Source organism: Protomyctophum bolini (assembly GCF_963924005.1).
Source record: "Protomyctophum bolini genome assembly, chromosome: 1".
Classification (NCBI taxonomy): domain Eukaryota; kingdom Metazoa; phylum Chordata; class Actinopteri; order Myctophiformes; family Myctophidae; genus Protomyctophum; species Protomyctophum bolini.
In genome coordinates, this window is record NC_137862.1 from 26,425,621 (window position 1) to 26,445,577 (window position 19,957).

At 42.6% G+C, this 19,957-nt stretch overlaps 1 protein-coding gene across 1 annotated transcript; it reads right to left on the reverse strand.

Annotated features, from left to right (window-relative positions):
- Nucleotides 1-2,104: 2,104 nt before the first annotated feature.
- sptlc1 (serine palmitoyltransferase, long chain base subunit 1) lies at nucleotides 2,105-19,756 on the reverse strand. Its single transcript, XM_080768628.1, has 15 exons — nucleotides 19,655-19,756; nucleotides 17,285-17,392; nucleotides 16,074-16,168; nucleotides 13,353-13,446; nucleotides 12,853-12,925; nucleotides 12,281-12,413; nucleotides 10,888-11,017; nucleotides 10,225-10,314; nucleotides 8,836-8,943; nucleotides 8,489-8,584; nucleotides 7,745-7,841; nucleotides 5,863-5,917; nucleotides 3,840-3,957; nucleotides 3,660-3,733; nucleotides 2,105-2,571 (listed from the first exon to the last, which is right to left on the reverse strand). Exons 1-15 carry the CDS (start codon nucleotides 19,706-19,708, stop codon nucleotides 2,445-2,447), a joined length of 1,452 nt encoding a protein of 483 aa, XP_080624754.1. The 5' UTR covers nucleotides 19,709-19,756; the 3' UTR covers nucleotides 2,105-2,444.
- Between the last annotated feature and the right edge of the window lie 201 nt (nucleotides 19,757-19,957).

Genomic DNA, 19,957 nt, shown 5'->3' on the forward strand with positions numbered 1-19,957 from the left:
ATAAAAAGGATGTTACAGTGTCATTAAGCTCAAGTCATAATCAATGCTGTGACAACCTCCGTGTGGCTCTGCATAGTAAAATCACTATTTATTTATATTTATATATTTATTTTGTTAACTTTTTTTATTGTATTGATTTAATAATGCTCACATGGCTATAATGCTAAAGTGAAGAAGTGTCTCCAGCCCTTTTCTATATCTTTTTGCCATCTGGCCTTTTTGCAAGATCAGAAAACATTGGTTATTGAAATGCTTAATGGACACAATGGAGTGTGCCTGAAAGTGTGACACTAGTGTGACACCTTTTTGTCTTTGTGTTGTAATATTGTACTATGATGCCACCTCACCAAAATTAAAACCCTTTTTTCTCTGTTTCATTTCCCAGATTATTATTATTTTATTTATAACTAAGCGTTGCTGCCTCGATGTTACAAAATTACAGTTTTGGGTGACTACAAAAATACATTTTAATAATATTAATAAAAAGATCGAGGCTAAAATTAGCCTAGCCGGTTTTAATTCCGCAGTCATTGATAGTTCATGTTAATTTTGTGCCGAAGACACGGCTCTGCATCTTTTTGCATTTATTTATAATCCTAGAATGAATGAATAAATTAATTAATGAGCGATTGTTCTATATAATAAGGTTGTGCTTTATTAGTTACATCTTGTGTACAGACGTAACGTAAACAATGCAGCAGCATAGATAACATAACATCAAACTAATGCTAGAATGAATAAATACATTAATGAATGATTATTCTATATTTACTTATAAGGTCCTGGGTTCGATTCCCGCTCGGGACGCTGTGGGTGCTGGCGGCGTGTTTCCTCCTCCGCGTCATCAGTGCCCATACCCGAGGCGGGGTTGGCGAAAGGGCCCTTCTGTGTGGAGTTTGCATGTTCTCCCCGTGTCCCCTAGGCCCTAGGGTATAGGTACCCTCACAAAAAACATGCAGGAATCCTGGTCACTAAACTGCCTCCCCCTGGCCAGCCGGGGCGCCTGATGGACACAGGGTTCAAAAATGGGTTACACAATTGTGGGATAAAAATTAAAAAAAATATATATATATATATATATTTACTTATAATGCTGGAATGAATGAATGATCAATATTAATTTAAAACGCTAGGTTGGTTTTCTGTTCGTTTTTAATGGTGATTAGATGATGACATTATTACCTTTGGCCACAAGGCGTTAGTAAGTGTGTATACTAAAAAGATAATCAGTGGATCAAATGATATTAAAACAACTGGGAAAATAGCCGATCTACAAGCTCACAATATTAGATGTTTGATGTCACAATGGTTGTTAAAAGGATAACACAATACAGATGTTTGATGTAACAATGGTTGTTAAAAGGATACAAGACGTGTGAAGGCGGGATACGAACGCAGCTGCATGTTGTGGCACACACAGACACACAGACCTTTTTTTTAAGTTTATTTTTTTATTTATTATGTTTCCTTTTTTTTAAGTTTTCTTTTTTTTCTTACTGTGTGTGTGTGCGTGCGTGCCACCAACGTAATAAAAAAAAGTCAACCAAAGAACAAGATTCCTATACTGAGGGTCAGGATCTCCTCACTGGTCGACAATACACCTAACAGGAGCCCTCGTACAAGGTTTCTATGACTATGCATGGACCTCTTGGTACCACAGCACCTCAAAGGCCCTTAAAACAAGGCTCCAGACTTCTTGGCCTCACTTTGACAGGCTGGAATGGCTTAGGGTTGACAACAGAGTACAGCATCTTGCAATGGGTCTGGTCCACAAGATTCGATACACAACCAAGCTCAACGCATCGTGCTACGACGCTTTGTGAGCTTGTAGATCAGCTATTTTCAGCATGCAACCAAGTGTAAAATGACTTATACTGGATCTCTTGTCCACTAGTCCCTTCCTAACATTTTAGTCTAGTTTCTATTTGTTGACGAAATTGTCAATAAATGTCTCAGTTTTAGTCATCATAGATTAGTTTATGTAGTTTCCATTTAGTTTTCCTGAAAACGACGAACATTTTTCGTTTTAGTCGATGAAATAAACACTGATTGAAATGTAATACAGTTCATGAGGATGATGGTGCATTTGAGAATTAAAGCACTGTAGAAACAGGAGATATGAAAACATACCCCATACCAAAATGGAAAACATCAAAGAGCACAAAATTACTGAACAAACCTTTAACAAGTTACTGTCCAATACAGTATGTTATTTTATTAAATTCAATTAAGACTTCACACATTCAATGGAGAAACAGTATTATAAAAAACAGTATATATATATATATGTATATGGGTCCATTTGGTTCCTAACTATCAATAATTTAGCTGGGTTTAACCCAAGGAACCCCGTCAAGGGCCCCACAAGGTCCCTGGACCCCACTTTGAGCCCCAGTGCTGTACCCAGTATTGGTCTAGAGCAGTGCTCAGTGTGGGTCCAGTGGTCAGTATGGGTCCAGAGCCGGCTCCGACCTTTGCCCTCTGAGCACGGCCACAGCTGCTTCTGTGATGCAAGCCGCTGCCTGGTCTATTTCCTCCTCCGTCTGTTGGACGGTGACCACCACTCTGATGCTGTAGGGTACACAAGATTACACCATTATAATAACATTCATTTAAGTGGTATTACCCGAGAGGGACATCGCAGAAGGGCATTAATGATGATAAAGAACACCCTCGAGTTACCCTTACAACTAATATAATCGCTAAAATAAATATTTTTTTTAATGACAGATGTAGCCACTACGACCAGAAATGTTCCAAGAAACTAGCTAGCCTAGCCACCGAGTTTGCTGTGCTCTGAGGGAACAGAGGGGATTATTTACTAAATAAACGTTAAATATATAAGCACTTTAATTCAGAACTTCTTGCCTTTTTGAGTGAATTTGTGTTTGTATATATATATATATATATATATATACATTTATACATATGTATTTTTCCACTCTCATTGTCTGTATGTCATGAGAGCAGGACCTAGTGACTTTTGTCTCTTATTGTTGACTTTGTTGATTTCCTAATGTATGTTTACAACCAATTGTCTTTAAATAATGTTTTTAGAATGTAACTGAAATGATGTAAATGATGGTGTTTTTTGGGGTCCTTGTGCCTTTAAATGATGTTAGAAAATTGATGATTATCACAAGCTGTACATATTTCTCTAATCAGACTCCGTCTATTGTGATTGGTTGATTATTTTTCAAATGTTTGTACCGGTATATAAGTCACTCTGTCAAAATGATGCGTTATGCCTGAAGAAGGTCCGGAGAGACCGAAACGTTGCATTATTATAAAATAGTGTGCGGGTGTATTCTATTTCTTCCATTGATGTCTAGGTGTGCGAAAGTTTTTTCCTACAGGCTATAATATCTGAATTGAAATCCTGAATTATTATTCTTTGCTATTTTTGAAGTGGAATCCTGAAAAATAACCTTTTTATTTGCATTTAGTTATAGTTATGAGCTTTATGAGCTAAATACAAATACCAATTATAACATTAATATAACCATTATAACCACATTGATACTGTAGGGTACACAACCATTATAAAACCACTCTGACACATAAGTGATGTATTTAATTACCTTCGTGGAGGAAGGAATCTTAATTAATGAGTATTAATACTGAATACTAATTCATTAATACGTGATGTATTTAATTACCTCGGTGGAGGAAGGAATCGTTCCTCCTTGTCGAGGTACCGAGCAACACAGAGCGCCACCTGTCTGTCCATGCACTGAAACACAGTTATAAAAAAAAACCCTCAAAAATCATCATTACACCACTGATCAGGTGTTCAGGTGCAGGTGTGTACAGAACGTACAGGTGTGTACAGAACTTACATAAGTGACGATGCTACAGAGTATCTTCAGATCGGCGTCTCTAGAGCCAGAGCTTCTCTCTAGCTGGAGGTGAAGAGCTGGAGCGAACGCCACTCCTACAACCACCAACCCTGGAATACTGAAATATAACCATATACAACCATAAACCCTGGAATACTGAAATAGAACCATATACAACCATCAAACCTGGAATACTGAAATATAACCATATACAACCACCAACCCAGGAATACTGAAATATAACCATATACAACCATCAACCCTGGAATACTGAAATAGAACCATATACAACCACCAACCCAGGAATACTGAAATAGAACCATATACAACCATCAACCCTGGAATACTGAAATAGAACCATATACAACCACCAACCCTGGAATACTGAAATATAACCATATACAACCATAAACCCTGGAATACTGAAATATAACCATATACAACCATCAACCCTGGAATACTGAAATAGAACCATATACAACCACCAACCCAGGAATACTGAAATATAACCATATACAACCACCAACCCTGGAATACTGAAATATAACCATATACAACCATCAACCCTGGAATACTGAAATATAACCATATACAACCATCAACCCTGGAATACTGAAATAGAACCATAAACAACCATCAACCCAGGAATACTGAAATATAACCATATACAACCATCAACCCTGGAATACTGAAATAGAACCATATACAACCACCAACCCTGGAATACTGAAATAGAACCATATACAACCACCAACCCTGGAATACTGAAATATAACCATATACAACCATCAACCCTGGAATAGAACCATATACAACCATCAACCCTGGAATACTGAAATAGAACCATATACAACCACCAACCCAGGAATACTGAAATATAACCATATACAACCACCAACCCTGGAATACTGAAATATAACCATATACAACCATCAACCCTGGAATACTGAAATATAACCATATACAACCATCAACCCTGGAATACTGAAATAGAACCATAAACAACCATCAACCCAGGAATACTGAAATATAACCATATACAACCATCAACCCTGGAATACTGAAATAGAACCATAAACAACCATCAACCCAGGAATACTGAAATAGAACCATATACAACCATCAACCCTGGAATACTGAAATAGAACCATATACAACCATCAACCCTGGAATACTGAAATAGAACCATAAACAACCATCAACCCTGGAATACTGAAATAGAACCATATACAACCATAAACCCTGGAATACTGAAATAGAACCATATACAACCATCAACCCTGGAATACTGAAATAGAACCATAAACAACCATCAACCCTGGAATACTGAAATATAACCATATACAACCATCAACCCTGGAATACTGAAATAGAACCATATACAACCACCAACCCTGGAATACTGAAATAGAACCATATTTTCAGAGTGCAACACCCGAGCACAATGAAACACGAAATTACTTCTTCTCCACTAGTCCCTCCCTTACATTTAGTCTAGTTTGTATTTGGGTTTTCCCCCCGAAATTGTCAATCTATTTAGTCTCAGTTTTAGTCACCATAGCATAGTTTTCATTTAGTTTTTGTCAGTGGAAAAGTAGCCGTCAGATATTTTTCACCAGGCAGGCAGGCCAATAGGCGGCAGGCCACCAGGAAAGGTCCGGGCGTGCTGCCATACTGCCAGTGCCATCATGATAATTTCACTGTACCTGTATCAGTGAGTGACAAATAAACCCTCTACAAAAGGGTTGTGTAGTTGTCTGTTGGTTTGTATCATTTATGTTGTTCTGTAAAAGTGGTGGTATTAGTATAGGGCTTGTTTGTTTGTGTGTGCCTCGACGGAGCGGGCGGTAGAGTTTCTGCTATCTGCGGGCTGGTTGTGGTGGGCCGGTCTGGGCCAAATTCACACAAAAATGACCGGGCAGAATTTTTGTCCCAGTCCAGCCCTGGTGGTGTGTGGTGTAGTGTAGTGTAGTGTAGTGTAGTGTAGTGTAGTGTGGTGTGGTGTTAGTGTGGTATAACTCACCCTTGTAATGCTTGGTGGACATGTTGACACTTTGTCCTCAAGACAGAAAAGATGTCTGAAAAACAAGACAAGTTGCATTATGGTCACTGTGATCAGAAAACCTTGATGTCCAGAAAATGAAATAAAAAATAAAACAATAGACTAGCATGATGACAACTGGCAGCCCGGGGGTCACATGCGGCCCCCACCTTCACTTAATCCGGCCCGCAGGTTAATATTAGAATATTGATATACAGTGTTATTAATTTCTGCTGTTACAATTCCAAACATCTTGAATTACTTCTATTAGTAGCTGAATGACTAGTACAATGTAATTGCCTTTTTTATGTCCAATGCAGTGTATTCGTATTTAGTTCATAAAGTTAACATAAGTATAACTAAATGCATTTGAAATTAAATAAAAACTTTACTTTCAGGATTCCAATTCAAAAATAGCAAAAAAAAAATCAGGATTTCAATTCAAATTGAGCTTGTAGATCTGCTATTTTGGCTACGACGGTAATATGCAATGTGGCCCTCTGGAGTCAGTGTGGAACTATAGCGGCCCTCTGGAGTGAGTGTGGAACTATACTATAGTGGCCCTCTGGAGTGAGTGGAACTATAATATAGTGGCCCTCTGAAGTGAGTGTGGAACTATAGTGGCCCTCTGGAGTGAGTGGAACTATAATATAGTGGCCCTCTGAAGTGAGTGTGGAACTATAGTGGCCCTCTGGAGTGAGTGTGGAACTATACAATTCAATTCAATTCAATTTTATTATAGTGTCAAATCACAACAAGTTGTCTCAAGACACTTTACAACCAACAAAGATCCACCCAGAGCAAGCAACATTGCGACAATGGTAACGAAAAACTCCCCCCAGAACCCGACTCTAGGGTGGGCGGCCATCTGCCTCGACCGTGTCGGGGGGGGGGGGGGGGGGGGGGGGGGGGGGATAGAGGGAGAGAGAGAGAGATAGACAGAGAGAAAAGACAGAGAAGAACTATAGTGGCCCTCTGGAGTGAGTGTGGAACTATAGTGGCCCTCTGGAGTGAGTGTGGAACTATAGTGGCCCTCTGGAGTGAGTGTGGAACTATAGTGGCCCTCTGGAGTGAGTGTGGAACTATAGTGGCCCTCTGGAGTGAGTGTGGAACTATAGTGGCCCTCTGGAGTGAGTGTGGAACTATACTATAGTGGCCCTCTGGAGTCAGTGTGGAACTATAGCGGCCCTCTGGAGTGAGTGTGGAACTATAGTGGCCCTCTGGAGTGAGTGTGGAACTATAGTGGCCCTCTGGAGTGAGTGTGGAACTATAGTGACCCTCTGGAGTGAGTGTGGAACTATAGTGGCCCTCTGGAGTGAGTGTGGAACTATAGTGGCCCTCTGGAGTGAGTGTGGAACTATAGTGGCCCTCTGGAGTGAGTGTGGAACTATAGTGGCCCTCTGGAGTGAGTGTGGAACTATAGTGACCCTCTGGAGTGAGTGTGGAACTATAGTGGCCCTCTGGAGTGAGTGTGGAACTATAGTGGCCCTCTGGAGTGAGTGTGGAACTATAGTGGCCCTCTGGAGTGAGTGTGGAAATATAGTGGCCCTCTGGAGTGAGTGTGGAACTATACTATAGTGGCCCTCTGCAGTGAGTGTGGAACTATAGTAGCCCTCTCCGTCGTCAAAGTTGCCCACCCCTGCTTTAGGGTCAGTCCTAGACTAGTGTTTATCACGGAAATGAATTTATCGCCGCTGTGTTTTGCAGCAGGCATTCAAACGGCAACAACTCGTGAACGCAAGCTTCAAATTGAATGACGCTTCTTTTGCCGTGAACACAGGACACGAAAAAAAAGCCTGGCAAGTACTATAGAACAGGGGGCGACACAAATCTGTCAGCCGATGAGTTAAGCGTCCAGGGTTACCTGGGTCCTCCTCCATGATGTTCAGAGCCTCAATAGCAGCAGCAGCCAACATGGGAGGTAGAGAGGCGGAGAAACAGTATCCCTGTCCTGATAACCTCTGAAACATACAGTATACAGATAATAAACATACAGTATACATAATGATAAACATACAGTACACAGAAAATAAACATACAGTACACAGATAATAAACATACAGTACACAGATAATAAACATACAGTATACAGATAATAAACATACAGTATACTATACAACGTGAGGTAGAGAAACAGTATCCCTGTCCTGATAACCTCTGAAACATACAGAATATGTATACATTATAGTATATATTATAATCCCCATGGGGGTATCTTAGATCGCCTCATATAAGAACTGTGTTTGAAAAATAAACATAGCGTCGTGGCGATTTTGCTCATATCAAGTGACTGATTTTGATTGTATTGCTGTATTGTTCTTTCTGCTTTGGCAATGTAAACGTATGTTTTCTCATGCCAATAAAGCCCTTTGAATTGAATTGAATTGACTGAGAGAAAACGCTAATGTTACTGCTGTCAAATTAGTAAAATGAGTGACTGACTATCGTAAGCGATACAGAGACACCTCCCCCGACAATATTGCAGAGACAGTTTGTTCATTTTTGGACCACAGTTCTTATACGAGATGATTTTAAGATGACCCCATGTTGTTCTCCACAGAGAAAAACGAGTGAGTGACGTCAGGACGCTCTATAATAGTAATAATACCTGGTGGTCGATAACAAATGATCGTCCGCAGCAGAAACCACCGATAGACGCGACAGCGTTCTCCATGTTGGCACTGATGAGGTCGATGTCGTCAATCTGTGATTAAATATGAACGATTAAAATATGAACTATCAATCTGTGATAAAATATGAAACATCACATCGACTCTAAAGTACTCGGTCACTCCTCTTCCGTTCTATACGTGATTAATAATGTATTAATTATGTAATAATAATCTAATAGATTACATCCACTCCAAAGTACTCGGTCACTCCTCTTCCGTTCTATACGTGATTAGTAATGTATTAATAATGTATTCATAATGTAATAATAATCGAATAGATTACATCCACTCCAAAGTGCTCGGTCACTCCTCTTCCGTTCTCTCCCAGGACTCCAAAGGACATGCTCTCCTCCAGGAAGATACGTACTTTATACTGATACTTCAGTTTCACCTGAAAATATATAGGAAAAAAATGAATTATATATACATTTACATACTGTAAATATATATAATATGTATTATGTATACTTTATACTTTATACACTATAAACGTATAGAATAGTGAAGCCCGGGTCTCTCCTCTGGAGCCATGCCTGGAAGTTATGTTGTGTAATGCGTTCACACGGGCAGGCGGGAAGCCAGCGACATGACGATGCAATGACGCAATGATGCATGTAGCTGCTCCAAATGATACCCACATTCATCTTTTTGTGTCTGCCCGTGTGTGAACGCACGATTAGGGCTCTACAGCGAGCGCCTGCTGGCCGGGCTTACCACGGAGCCTGGACGGGCACAGCCCAACGAAGCAACGTGGGCACATCTTCTCTGCCACGTGGGCCAAAGGACAGCTCTCTACGATTCCGACTTATGGAGGTTTGAAAATCCTCCTTTGAACTGCAGTAAACGGAGATCAGATGTAACGTCCCATAGCTGGTGGTGACGGAGGCGTTGCATAGTAATCAGATTAAGAGCTGCTACTGTATATACCTGTACAGAGTATACGTTGGGGTCCGTATATATCAAGCCCCCAGTAAGGCTATCCAACGTTGAAGCTACGGGCGAAAAAAGAAACTGCAGCACTTTCATGGAGGTGGACGGACGTTCATGACGTCATGTGCGTCAGGTCCGGGGCTAGGCTAGGCTAGGCTAAACTTCCGCTCGCTCGAGCCATTGAGTTATAATTTCCGGCAGTCTTCCGGGTGCTTCAAAACGCCACTGAGCAACTTCTATTGAAATGATAACTACTTTTTTTGTATGTGATGTATTGCCATGCTTTGTTTGTGCTTATTGTAAGTCGCTCTGGATCAAGAGCGTCTGCTAAATGCCTAAATTGTAATTGTAATATGCATTGTCCCGTCAAAATAGACAAAGTAAAATAAAGTAAGTGCTAGTCATGGTTGTACTGACCATAACAAACACCATGTCGTATTTCAATGGCTCTGGTCCAACCCTGGTCTAGGCCAAAGATCAATGATCCATTTTGTAATCGTATCAGCTGAACTGAGGCTGTACACACGGGTGAAGAGAGGGGCTGAACTGTCAACTGATCACCATCTGGTGGTGAGTTGGTTCAGATGGCGGGGGAAACCTGGCATACTCAAGTGTGTAGTATTTATTTAATATTTTTTTGCAGATGTGGCAGTGGACAGTGTTGTCTGCCTGTCTATCTGTCTGTCTGTCTGTCTGTCTGTCTGTCTGTCTGTCTGTCTGTCTGTCTGTCTGTCATTCTTACCAGATGTGGCAGAGGACAAACATCTGCAGTGTTCACATACAATCCCTCCACCACAATGAACCTCCTGGTGACTCTGGCCTTACGAGGATTCTACAACACAAGACAAGGAATACAAAGTAAATACATGCTTTATGCATAGATACTTTAACATACTTTTTGTTTTGGGTGAATTAAAAATAAATAAAGGTAGATTTTACATCCGGTTCACAGCCTGTGAATTTTTCGCCTTCAAAACAAAAGCTTATAAAGGAAAGATGGTGACGGCGGTGAAACAATCAATTAATTATTACCAAGCAGGAGTTGTGTTAATAAGGTATATTCAGTGATTTCACTTATTTTTTTTGTTTTGTTGTGATATTCCTCCCTACTATAGAGTGTGCTGGCCATATAAGGAGTTCCTCACTGTCCCCAGTTAGCCCCTGGGGGTCAGAAAACCTTAGGTTTCGTTTTTGGCTAGGTGGCCCAGCTTTCATCCAATCAGGATAGAGGTGCTTTCCACCAATCGCGGGGGCGGGCCTTGGTGTGTGTACTGTTGACCTGTCTCCCCACTGCAGTGCGTGCACATCTTGTTACCACGGTGGACCGGGATTTTTTCCAAATCACTGAATGCTCCTTTAATGGGGACTGGAATAAAAATAAATAAAGAACCAATCAAAAGCTCACCTTGTGATCTTCCACTTCCTGTTCCTTCAGCAGTCGCTCTAGGTCTTCCATGTCGTTGTGTTTGAAGTACTTGATGAAGCTGCGCGATGCTTGTAGTCCCTTCTGGATGGAGAAACACGCCGCCTCATCCCTAATATAGATATATAGATATATATATATATACACATTTATACATAGACGCTTGTAGTCCCTTCTGGATGGAGAAACACGCCGCCTCATCCCCAATATAGATATATAGATATATATATATATACACATTTATACATAGACGCTTGTAGTCCCTTCTGGATGGAGAAACACGCCGCCTCATCCCTAATATAGATATATAGATATATATATATATATACACATTTATACATATACGCTTGTAGTCCCTTCTGGATGGAGAAACACGCCGCCTCATCCCTAATATAGATATATAGATATATATATATATACACATTTATACATAGACGCTTGTAGTCCCTTCTGGATGGAGAAACACGCCGCCTCATCCCAATACACATTATATACTGTATAGAGTGTCGCAGGCCAGAGGGCCCAGGAAATAATTCCCCATTCATTTTCCCCAAAACCAACTCTTGTTGTGACAAATCATGACAATAAACACAATGGGCAGATCAAATAATTAGTAAGAAGAAGGGAAAAAAACCTTTTTCTCTTACTAATTATTTGATCTGCCCAAAACATCGTCACAACAAGAGTTGGCTTTGCCCGTGGCGTAAACGTCTTTAAATAAATACTTTTTGAAACGTCTATGGGGGAAATTAACACATTCTGTACAAAACACGTCTGGAAACGTCATAAGGATCAGAACCGAGTGGTACCTTAGACGTCTGTGGACGTCCTAGCGACGTCCAAACGACGCGGGGCGAGATAATAATATTCAGAATTATTCCTTCTTTTTTTTTTGGCATTTCGCTTTTCGCTTGCCGTATGCTAACGCTCTGTGCAAATATTAGCTTGTCATTGACTCCCATGTTAGCGCGGCGGAAAGAATGACTCGTATCTCCTCATCCAGGGCGCTCTCCGTGGTGATGAATGGATCGATATGCTGGCGCTGCATTTCTGCTCCTCATCCGTCTCTCCCGCAAAATATGAACGCTTTTTGGAGTTTATATAAATATAGTAAGATGATCGGGGATTATGAGCTCACTTTGTCAAGTCAATTTTTTTAAGAAAGTGTTTCCGGTTCATGGCTTTCAGAGTAAAAGCGATCACTACTCTGGCGACTACTCTGGCACCCCGGAGCGTCTATTTTGATGCACTTCCTGTACTAGATGTGTTAATGGGGAATTATTTCCTGGGTCTGCGACTGCACCGCTCTATATAGAATTATATATATATATATAGATATAGAGAGAAACATGCTGCTTCATTGAACAGAACATACACAAAGATGATATCGCCCCGCTTGGAGTAAGCAGGTATTGCACTGGCGATGGTGGCAAAGCCGTAGGAGTAGATGATGGTCTCCTCTGCTCTCATGAACCTGGACAGCCTGCTCTCCAACTCCAAGTGGACATCTGGACACAAAAACACAAACATAATGAATTGCATTTTTAGATCACTTTTCCAAGTGCTCAAAGCGCTTTACAAATGGTTCATTCACACATTGGGAGGTGAAGCGGAAAACAGTCGACGCCAGCGTCCTCACTTCACACATTCAGACACCAATGATGGCAAGCTCACACCAACCGACTCATTGGAGGCAAAGTAGGGTTCAGTGTCTTGCCCAAGGACACTTCCACATGTGGACAGGAGGAGGAGCCGGGATTCAAACCGCCGACCCAGGGATCATTGGACGACCTGCTCTACCTCCTGAGCCACATACTGTTAAGCCAGCAGTGCCAGAGATTAAGTGATCACGGACGGACGGATGGACAGGATGGAAAACATAGTCTCCCTAACCCTACCCTTTGGCCTGGTAGAGACAACATCAATAATAATATTTTTTTCATTCACCAAACGTTCCGTAGAATCCTCTAGGACCACAGGTTCCTACTCCATACTTCTGGAGAGACGCCAAAGCCTTGTGCTGGAACAGATATGAAATATGAATCATTTGAATGATGTAAAACAATAATATGGACGTGAATGATATGAAATATGAATCATATAAATGTTGTAAAACAATAATATGAATGTGCATGATGTGAAATATGAATAAATGTGCATCAGTATTCCACAACTGTTGGGTCCGCAAAATGGGAATGGCCTTCGCGTTTGAGTAAATAGTCACGCCCGAAGAACATTTTCGCTGACGAACATTTTAAGTCTTAGTTTTAGTCGATGAAATCAACACTGGTCTCAAGCGAACTTTGCTTAGCCGACTCAGGCCCTAAATCATGTTCTGGCGAGAGCATTTGCCCCGACTGCCACTCAAAGTGGCTACTGGACAATCAAACGCGAAGGCCATTCCGCACTCGCGTCCGGCCGGCCCACATGCTTGGTACACTACCAACCTTCACTCGCTCGTTTTCCAGGAGACCCAGGAAGTTGAACGATGCAAAGTTAACACACTCCTTCCCATTGATGACGATTCTGTGACTGGGTGGTCTGCAAGACATGAGTGCAATACCACCTTAAATCAATGCCTGGGTGGTCTGTAACATAGATGTATATAAGAAAGCTAGATGGCTCACCCACGCTCTGGCCAATGGAGAGCGACGTTGCTACGTGACGGCCATCTTACCAAGGGGCAGCATAACATTGTGTCTATGGGGCATGTACTTTTTAAATAACCATTACTTGCTCAATTCAACTGATTTTCAAACTGTTTGGTTCGTTATAATAGTCAGAGACGAGTGAACTACGTCAGAGACTCCGCCTTGAGCCATCTAGCCTTTATATATGTCTATGGTCTGAAAGACATGAGTGCAATACCACCTTTTATTACACGGCTTGGTTGAATGCTTGATTCTGATTGGTCAATCACTGTGGTCAATTCAGTGGTGTGTTATTTCTTGATAACAGACCGCTCCGCTCTATAACAGACGAATACCTAATCAATCCCTCGGAGCACCTGCTGTGCCCCGCTGATTTGTTGCTGTTTCCAACATGAAAGCCATGTAAACACACACACACACACACAATGTCATTTACAGCTAAACATTGCTCTCAAAAATGTTTGGAAAACAGCGAGGAATAGACAATGCAGTACCAGAAAATGGATTCCATTTGATCAACTCAATTCTTTGTTTTCCGCTGGGCAGACGGTGGCCAGCGCGACACTTATGGAATACCGGTACTTTCATTACCGCAAGTTAGGAAATACCTCGCTTTGTTGTGTTTTTGGTCAATTTATAAATTTGTGTATTAAGTAGCTGAGAGAGTTTCGCCATTGAGGGGTCAGAAAACAGAGCTAGAGTGCTGTTCATGCAGCCCTGAAGAGTGACAAGCTGGAGTTTTAAATACTTTGTTTTCAACGAGGGCGGCGCAAATATCAGCAATTCTGGCATGTGTGTAACATCAAGGCAACTGTTTTAAAGTATTGCACAGTGACAACTAAATTAAGTCTCTGTAATGTTTAAATTGTACTATTACACTAAAATAAAGGAACTTAAGATCATTAAAGCTGGGCTGTTGGTGTTGCCTGAGTCAAGTGCATTCTGCCAACGTCCGGTCCATGACTTCACTCTTCGCCTATCACTTCACCAATAAATAGAAGTCTATGTAACCTGACTCCGCCAGATGGCGGCAGCAGTGAGTTCCTCCTCCTGCTCCCATCTGGTCTCTTTCTGGCAGAGACGATGTACTCCGATCAAATGCTGATTGAGTGATATGCGGCCGCTAGAGGCGGGATCAGCGCGAGACTGATCACGTATTGAAGCTCTGGCACAGCACAAATGGAAACACAACCTAACAAGACTACAACTCGAAATTATTATGGAGATATCAGATTTTTGTCCCGCTGCTTCCGGGTTCATTGTTTCTGCTTGAGAGAGCCCAGATGCAGGCAGGAGGAGGGAACCGGAGTCAGGTTACCGCCTCAGCTCAGTAGCCTTGTGGTTAGAGTGTCCGCCCTGAAACTGGGAGGTTGGGGTTCGATCCCCGGCCGGGTCATACCAAAGACTGGTCCCAATGTCTCCCTGCTTGACACTACTAATCAAATGATTCCCGAGCGCGGCACAGCTGCAGCTCACCACTCCTTGGCTGCGCCTCACTGCTCCAAGAGATGGGTCAAATGCGGAGAACAAATTTCACCGCGGTAACGTGTGTGACAAATTGTACGACTTTGACTTTGGCCATTGGACTGGCCCCATGAAGTGAACGGAGTTGTCGTAACCCTGTCGTATTTCAATGGCTCTGGTCCAACCCTGGTCTGGCAGAGAAGAGTGGGCGGGGCTTACCGAAAGGCCTATTGAGGCTCAGATTGAGGTGGTGATTGAACAGGACGTCGATGTTCACAATATTAACGCTTCTGATGAAAGTCAAAGTAGATTAGTTATGGACGACCAGTGATGATGTCATACTTCAGATGAGGCTGAATACTATGAGTGGAATACTATGAGAGTGACGACATTAGCGTTGACTCCCAGGGACGTGCACACATAGACATCAAAGGGGGCTTTAGCCCCTGCCCTTTTACCCGTCTGTAAATCAACTGCCCTCTCCAGACCACGAATGCAGCATTTACTATGGTGAAAGAAATGCAAATGCCCTCCTCTCCTTTCCATGCAATGCCGGAAGGCAGCATTCAGGATAATTGCTTTTTTCCCCGAAGTCTCCTGAACTTTAACACAGTATTTCGCGCTGAACAAATTTGTTTAGAAATCCATGTCGTTACACCACATCTCCACTAGATAAAGAATAGCTGATCTACAAGCTCTCAACGCATCGCAACACGACGCGTTGTGAGCTTGTAGATAAAGGAAAAAGGAACTGGTTGGAATAACGTGTTCCTTCCACGTGCTACGTCCAAACGGGGAAACTCTCCCCTGTCAGGTGAAAAGAAGCAGCTTGGACTCCTCATGCATAGAAGGAAGCATGAGGTCAGTCCGCTGCACCCCCCCCCAGGTTAGCAGAGGAAGGGTAGCGCCCAGGATTCCATTAGATAATTGACACTGGCTGAAAGTATCGTGGGATAAAAATTATACAAACAAAAAATTATACAAACAAAGAGTGGCGACACGATGAAAGCTTGTCGCCACTCTCTTACCCAGTGATGATGTCCTACTGCTTACCCAGTGATGATGTCATACTTCAAATGAGGCTGCTCTTTGGACACAGGAGGCACAAGAGGGTCAGGTTGCCATTCTTCAATGAGGTCCTCTTTCTCCTAACACACACACACACACACACACACACACACACAGGCAGGCATCGTTACTTTTCTAAGTAACGTCTGGATTACTGCCCATGAAACTAATCCTGTTAAATTACAAATTACCTTCTGAGAAAAGTATCTTAATAGATTATTTTACTTAATACCCAACAATTAAAACCCATTTTTTTATGCTTGTGCAAGTTGGTTACATTGTATTAGGCAGGCTACTGCCTACAGTCATTGCGCCGCATTATCACGGCCCGGTTAAAAACGAGAATGACACAGTACTCGCCATGAACTGACCAGACAGACAATATATCCCCTTTACAGCTCTCTTTATTAACGAATATGATTTGCCACAATCGCCAGCCTATACACGTAGAACTGGACAGAAAGAGAGTGCACAGAGTACACACAATATGCCATACTAATGAGGTTGTTGCTCCAACCAGCCAGCAGCGTGCATGATGCGCTCTCCAGTCTCCACGCACCGCACCGTGGCGCATGAACAACACCACCACCACCACCGTGGACCCACGACCCACGTATGAACTACGACGTTTATAAGAAATGGCACGGCGGCCATACCTGCAGGACAGTCAGTCGCACGTGGGTGTTTTCATCCCTCAACGCCTTCTGACAGAAATACTAGGGGTTGGGTCATGCATCCAGCAAGCCCAACCCAGTATAGTCACTTTGGTCACCATGGACTCGGACATTACTATTACTAACCCTACCCCAAACTCCAAACCTAACCCTAACTACAAGCACGACGCAACGCATGTCGCACCAACCAAAGCAAACTTTACTTTATCCGCAAAAACAAAGTTGTTTGCGGATGCTGGAATGCTGCTGGAATGCTTTTCCAGAGTCTACTACATTATAACAACGCCCAGGAAAAACCCTGCTCAGTAGGGGCTAACCCCTCCCATATTTCTCAGAGATATAGCTCAGGGGTGATTTCACCCAACACCCAGTCAGACACAGATTCAGTTTCAGTAGTCAAATATTATGGACCGGTCCTACAGTCAACTAGTCCCCCCCCAGGGCCCTGTGAAGAAAAGGTCCTGGTGAAGTGTCCTCAGACACTCAGTACTAGGCTTATAGGATAATAGTGTATAATAGTACCTTGTCAGTCAGCTTGTAGGTCTCCTGCAGTTTGTAGGTCTTGGAGAACAGAAGTCTGATGATCCATAAGATGAGAAACCCTTCCAGGATCAGATGATAGGCTGGAGCCTGGATGGGGGGGGGGGGGGGGGGGGGGGGGATGGCAGGCAGACAGACAGACAGGCAGACAGACAGGCAGACAGGCAGGTGAGACATGGCCAAAGCATTTCCGGGGGTCCCCAGACAAAAATATTGAGAACCCCTGTTATATGTTAGGCCTCACTCACACGTAAGACACTGTGTGTCCTGTGTCTTCTGTGTGTTATGGTCAATGCATTTCCAATGGGAGTCACATGGTCTCATGACACAACATTGTTGCATGGCTGTCTTCTGCCCTCCCCCCCCCCCCCCCCCCCCATGCAATCTTCAGTTCAAACCATGTGACTCCCATTGGAAATGCATTGAGGCGGGCGGCGGCCATAACACACAGAACACAAGTGTGTCTTGCATGTCTTAGGTGTGAGTGAGGCCGTACAGGGCCACACCTCCCTGTCCCTGACAATATAGCACCGGGCCAGTTTGTTTTTAGACCACAAACAACAACAACAACAACAATAATAATGCCACTCCAGAAAGTTTGCAACTTAATTAATTATGAATAAAATACATCTAAGACGTCAAATTATTCCGACTAGCAGTGACATTTTGTCAAATGTGCTGAAACTGCTCCGCTTATGTTTATCTAGCCCTAGAATGTCTCTGTACATTTCATACATTTGCAAGCATTCCACAGACATACCAGAGCCATAGAACAGTGCCATAGACTTGCGGTTGCAGTGGCAGAATGGCAGCATGTGATAAATGCTCCGTTTGTACTGACCCATTAAATAATTCCAAAGACGTAGAGTGAGATATTGTCCTCTAGTTTCAGGTGGAAGTTCTGGCACAAAACGTGTATTTAGTCAATTATCTCCACTTTTTCACGAGCTGCACCCGGGCGAGGGGCCCGGAATTACAGCTGGACTGAATGAATCAAAACTCTGAGCTGATCATCACCAATTGACCAGGGAAGCACAAATGTTTGGGCAGGTGCCTTGCGATAGTTGATTGCCCCAAACATTTGTGCTTTCCTGGTGAATTTGTGATGACGTTTGTGGTAATCAACAGGAATTGTTGGTAAATTCAGTCCATCGATCATTCCGGCCCCTCGTCCGGAGAGAAAGTCGTCTGTGTGCAGCACGTGAAAAAGTGAAGATAATTGACTAAATACACATTTTGTGCGAGAACTTTCACATGGATGTGAAACTAGAGGACAATATTTCACTCCACATCTTTGGAATTATTTAATGGGTGAGTATACAAACGAAGCATTTATCACATTATGCCGTGCATGTTTCATTGCAACCAGGATCTATGTCTGTGTTGCAGCCAATTGCAACCAATCTATGTCTGTGTATACAGAATTTACGAAGTATATGAACCAGTAAGACGCGCAAACGCGGGAAGCGAACGCAGCTGAGACCCTGCAGATCATGTCTGTCTGTCTGTCTGTCTGTCTGTGTGTCTGTCCCGCTGTTACTGTATATGTGGACCTGGCCCCTTTTGTGCCCATATATGGAGCTGAGTGGACCTGGCCCATTTTGTGCCCATATATGGAGCTGAGTGATTGCTGATGCAACACACTCCATATTTGGATAGCGGGACAGACAGACAGACAGACAGACAGACACACAGACAGACATGATCTGCTAGGTCTCATAGTAAGTGCTCACTGCGTTTGCAATGATCACAGATATTCTAGGACTCAACAATAAATGAACTATAATATTGCTTTTAATTAATTAAGTTCGCAACTTGAATTTACACTAATTCATTGTGAATAAAATATATCTAAATTGCTAAGACATAACATTAATCCAAGACGCAGGACTACCAGTGACATGGTTGTTTTGTTCAGTAAAATGTACTGAAACGGCTCCGTTTATGTTTATCACAATAAAAACGAATACACAACAAGATTAAATCCTAATGGTTTCCAAACAGGGGGGCAGCCACATATTACAATATTTAGCTGCAATGTTACAAACACAACACATTTAATTATGGTTACAACATTGTTTCCAAACATTACAACAACGCCCAGAAAGCGCACCCAAAAGAAAGCGCAGATCTACAAGCTATCAACGCGTCGCATCGTGACGCGTTGATAGCTTGTAGATCCGCGCTTGTTTTTGACAGGTACGGAAGCTGCGACGCTTCAACCCACAGCTTGTTAACAAACAAACAAACTTGGCGGAGTGTCTCTGAAGTGAAGGTTAACATTTAACCGGGTACTGGATCTTATCTTATAGCGTCATAAGATTATACATACTATATTATATTGTTTTTTACCTCATAGAAAGCCTGGACCATCTCCACAAGCACCCACTGCTGTCCAGACGCCATCTTTGTTTGGTTAACTTTGGTGCTCTGGGCTCGCCGTACTAGGCCACGCCCCCCCGTCACTTCTTCTTCTCCTTTTTGATTTCCGGCGGTGTGGACGCCGCGAGGCGTATTACTGCCCCCCCCTGATTACTGCCCTCCACTGAGGCTCCACTGGTCTGGACCTTAGAGTATATATATACTCTAAGGTCTGGACCGGAGTCTGCAACTCTGCACAGTACTGCCTTGATTGATTGATTGATAGATTGATTG

What these genes read in the sequence shown, in the direction of transcription:
- sptlc1 (XM_080768628.1), bottom strand. Translation starts at nt 19,708, where the DNA reads ATGGCGTCTGGACAGCAGTGGGTGCTTGTGGAGATGGTCCAGGCTTTC. An exon ending in CGGGGCGATATCATCTTTGT is followed by an intron (nt 11,018 to 12,280) that starts GTATGTTCTGTT and finishes TATCTATATTAG; the next exon opens with GGATGAGGCGGCGTGTTTCT. An exon ending in GTCCACCAAGCATTACAAGG is followed by an intron (nt 3,958 to 5,862) that starts GTGAGTTATACC and finishes GTTATATTTCAG; the next exon opens with TATTCCAGGGTTGGTGGTTG.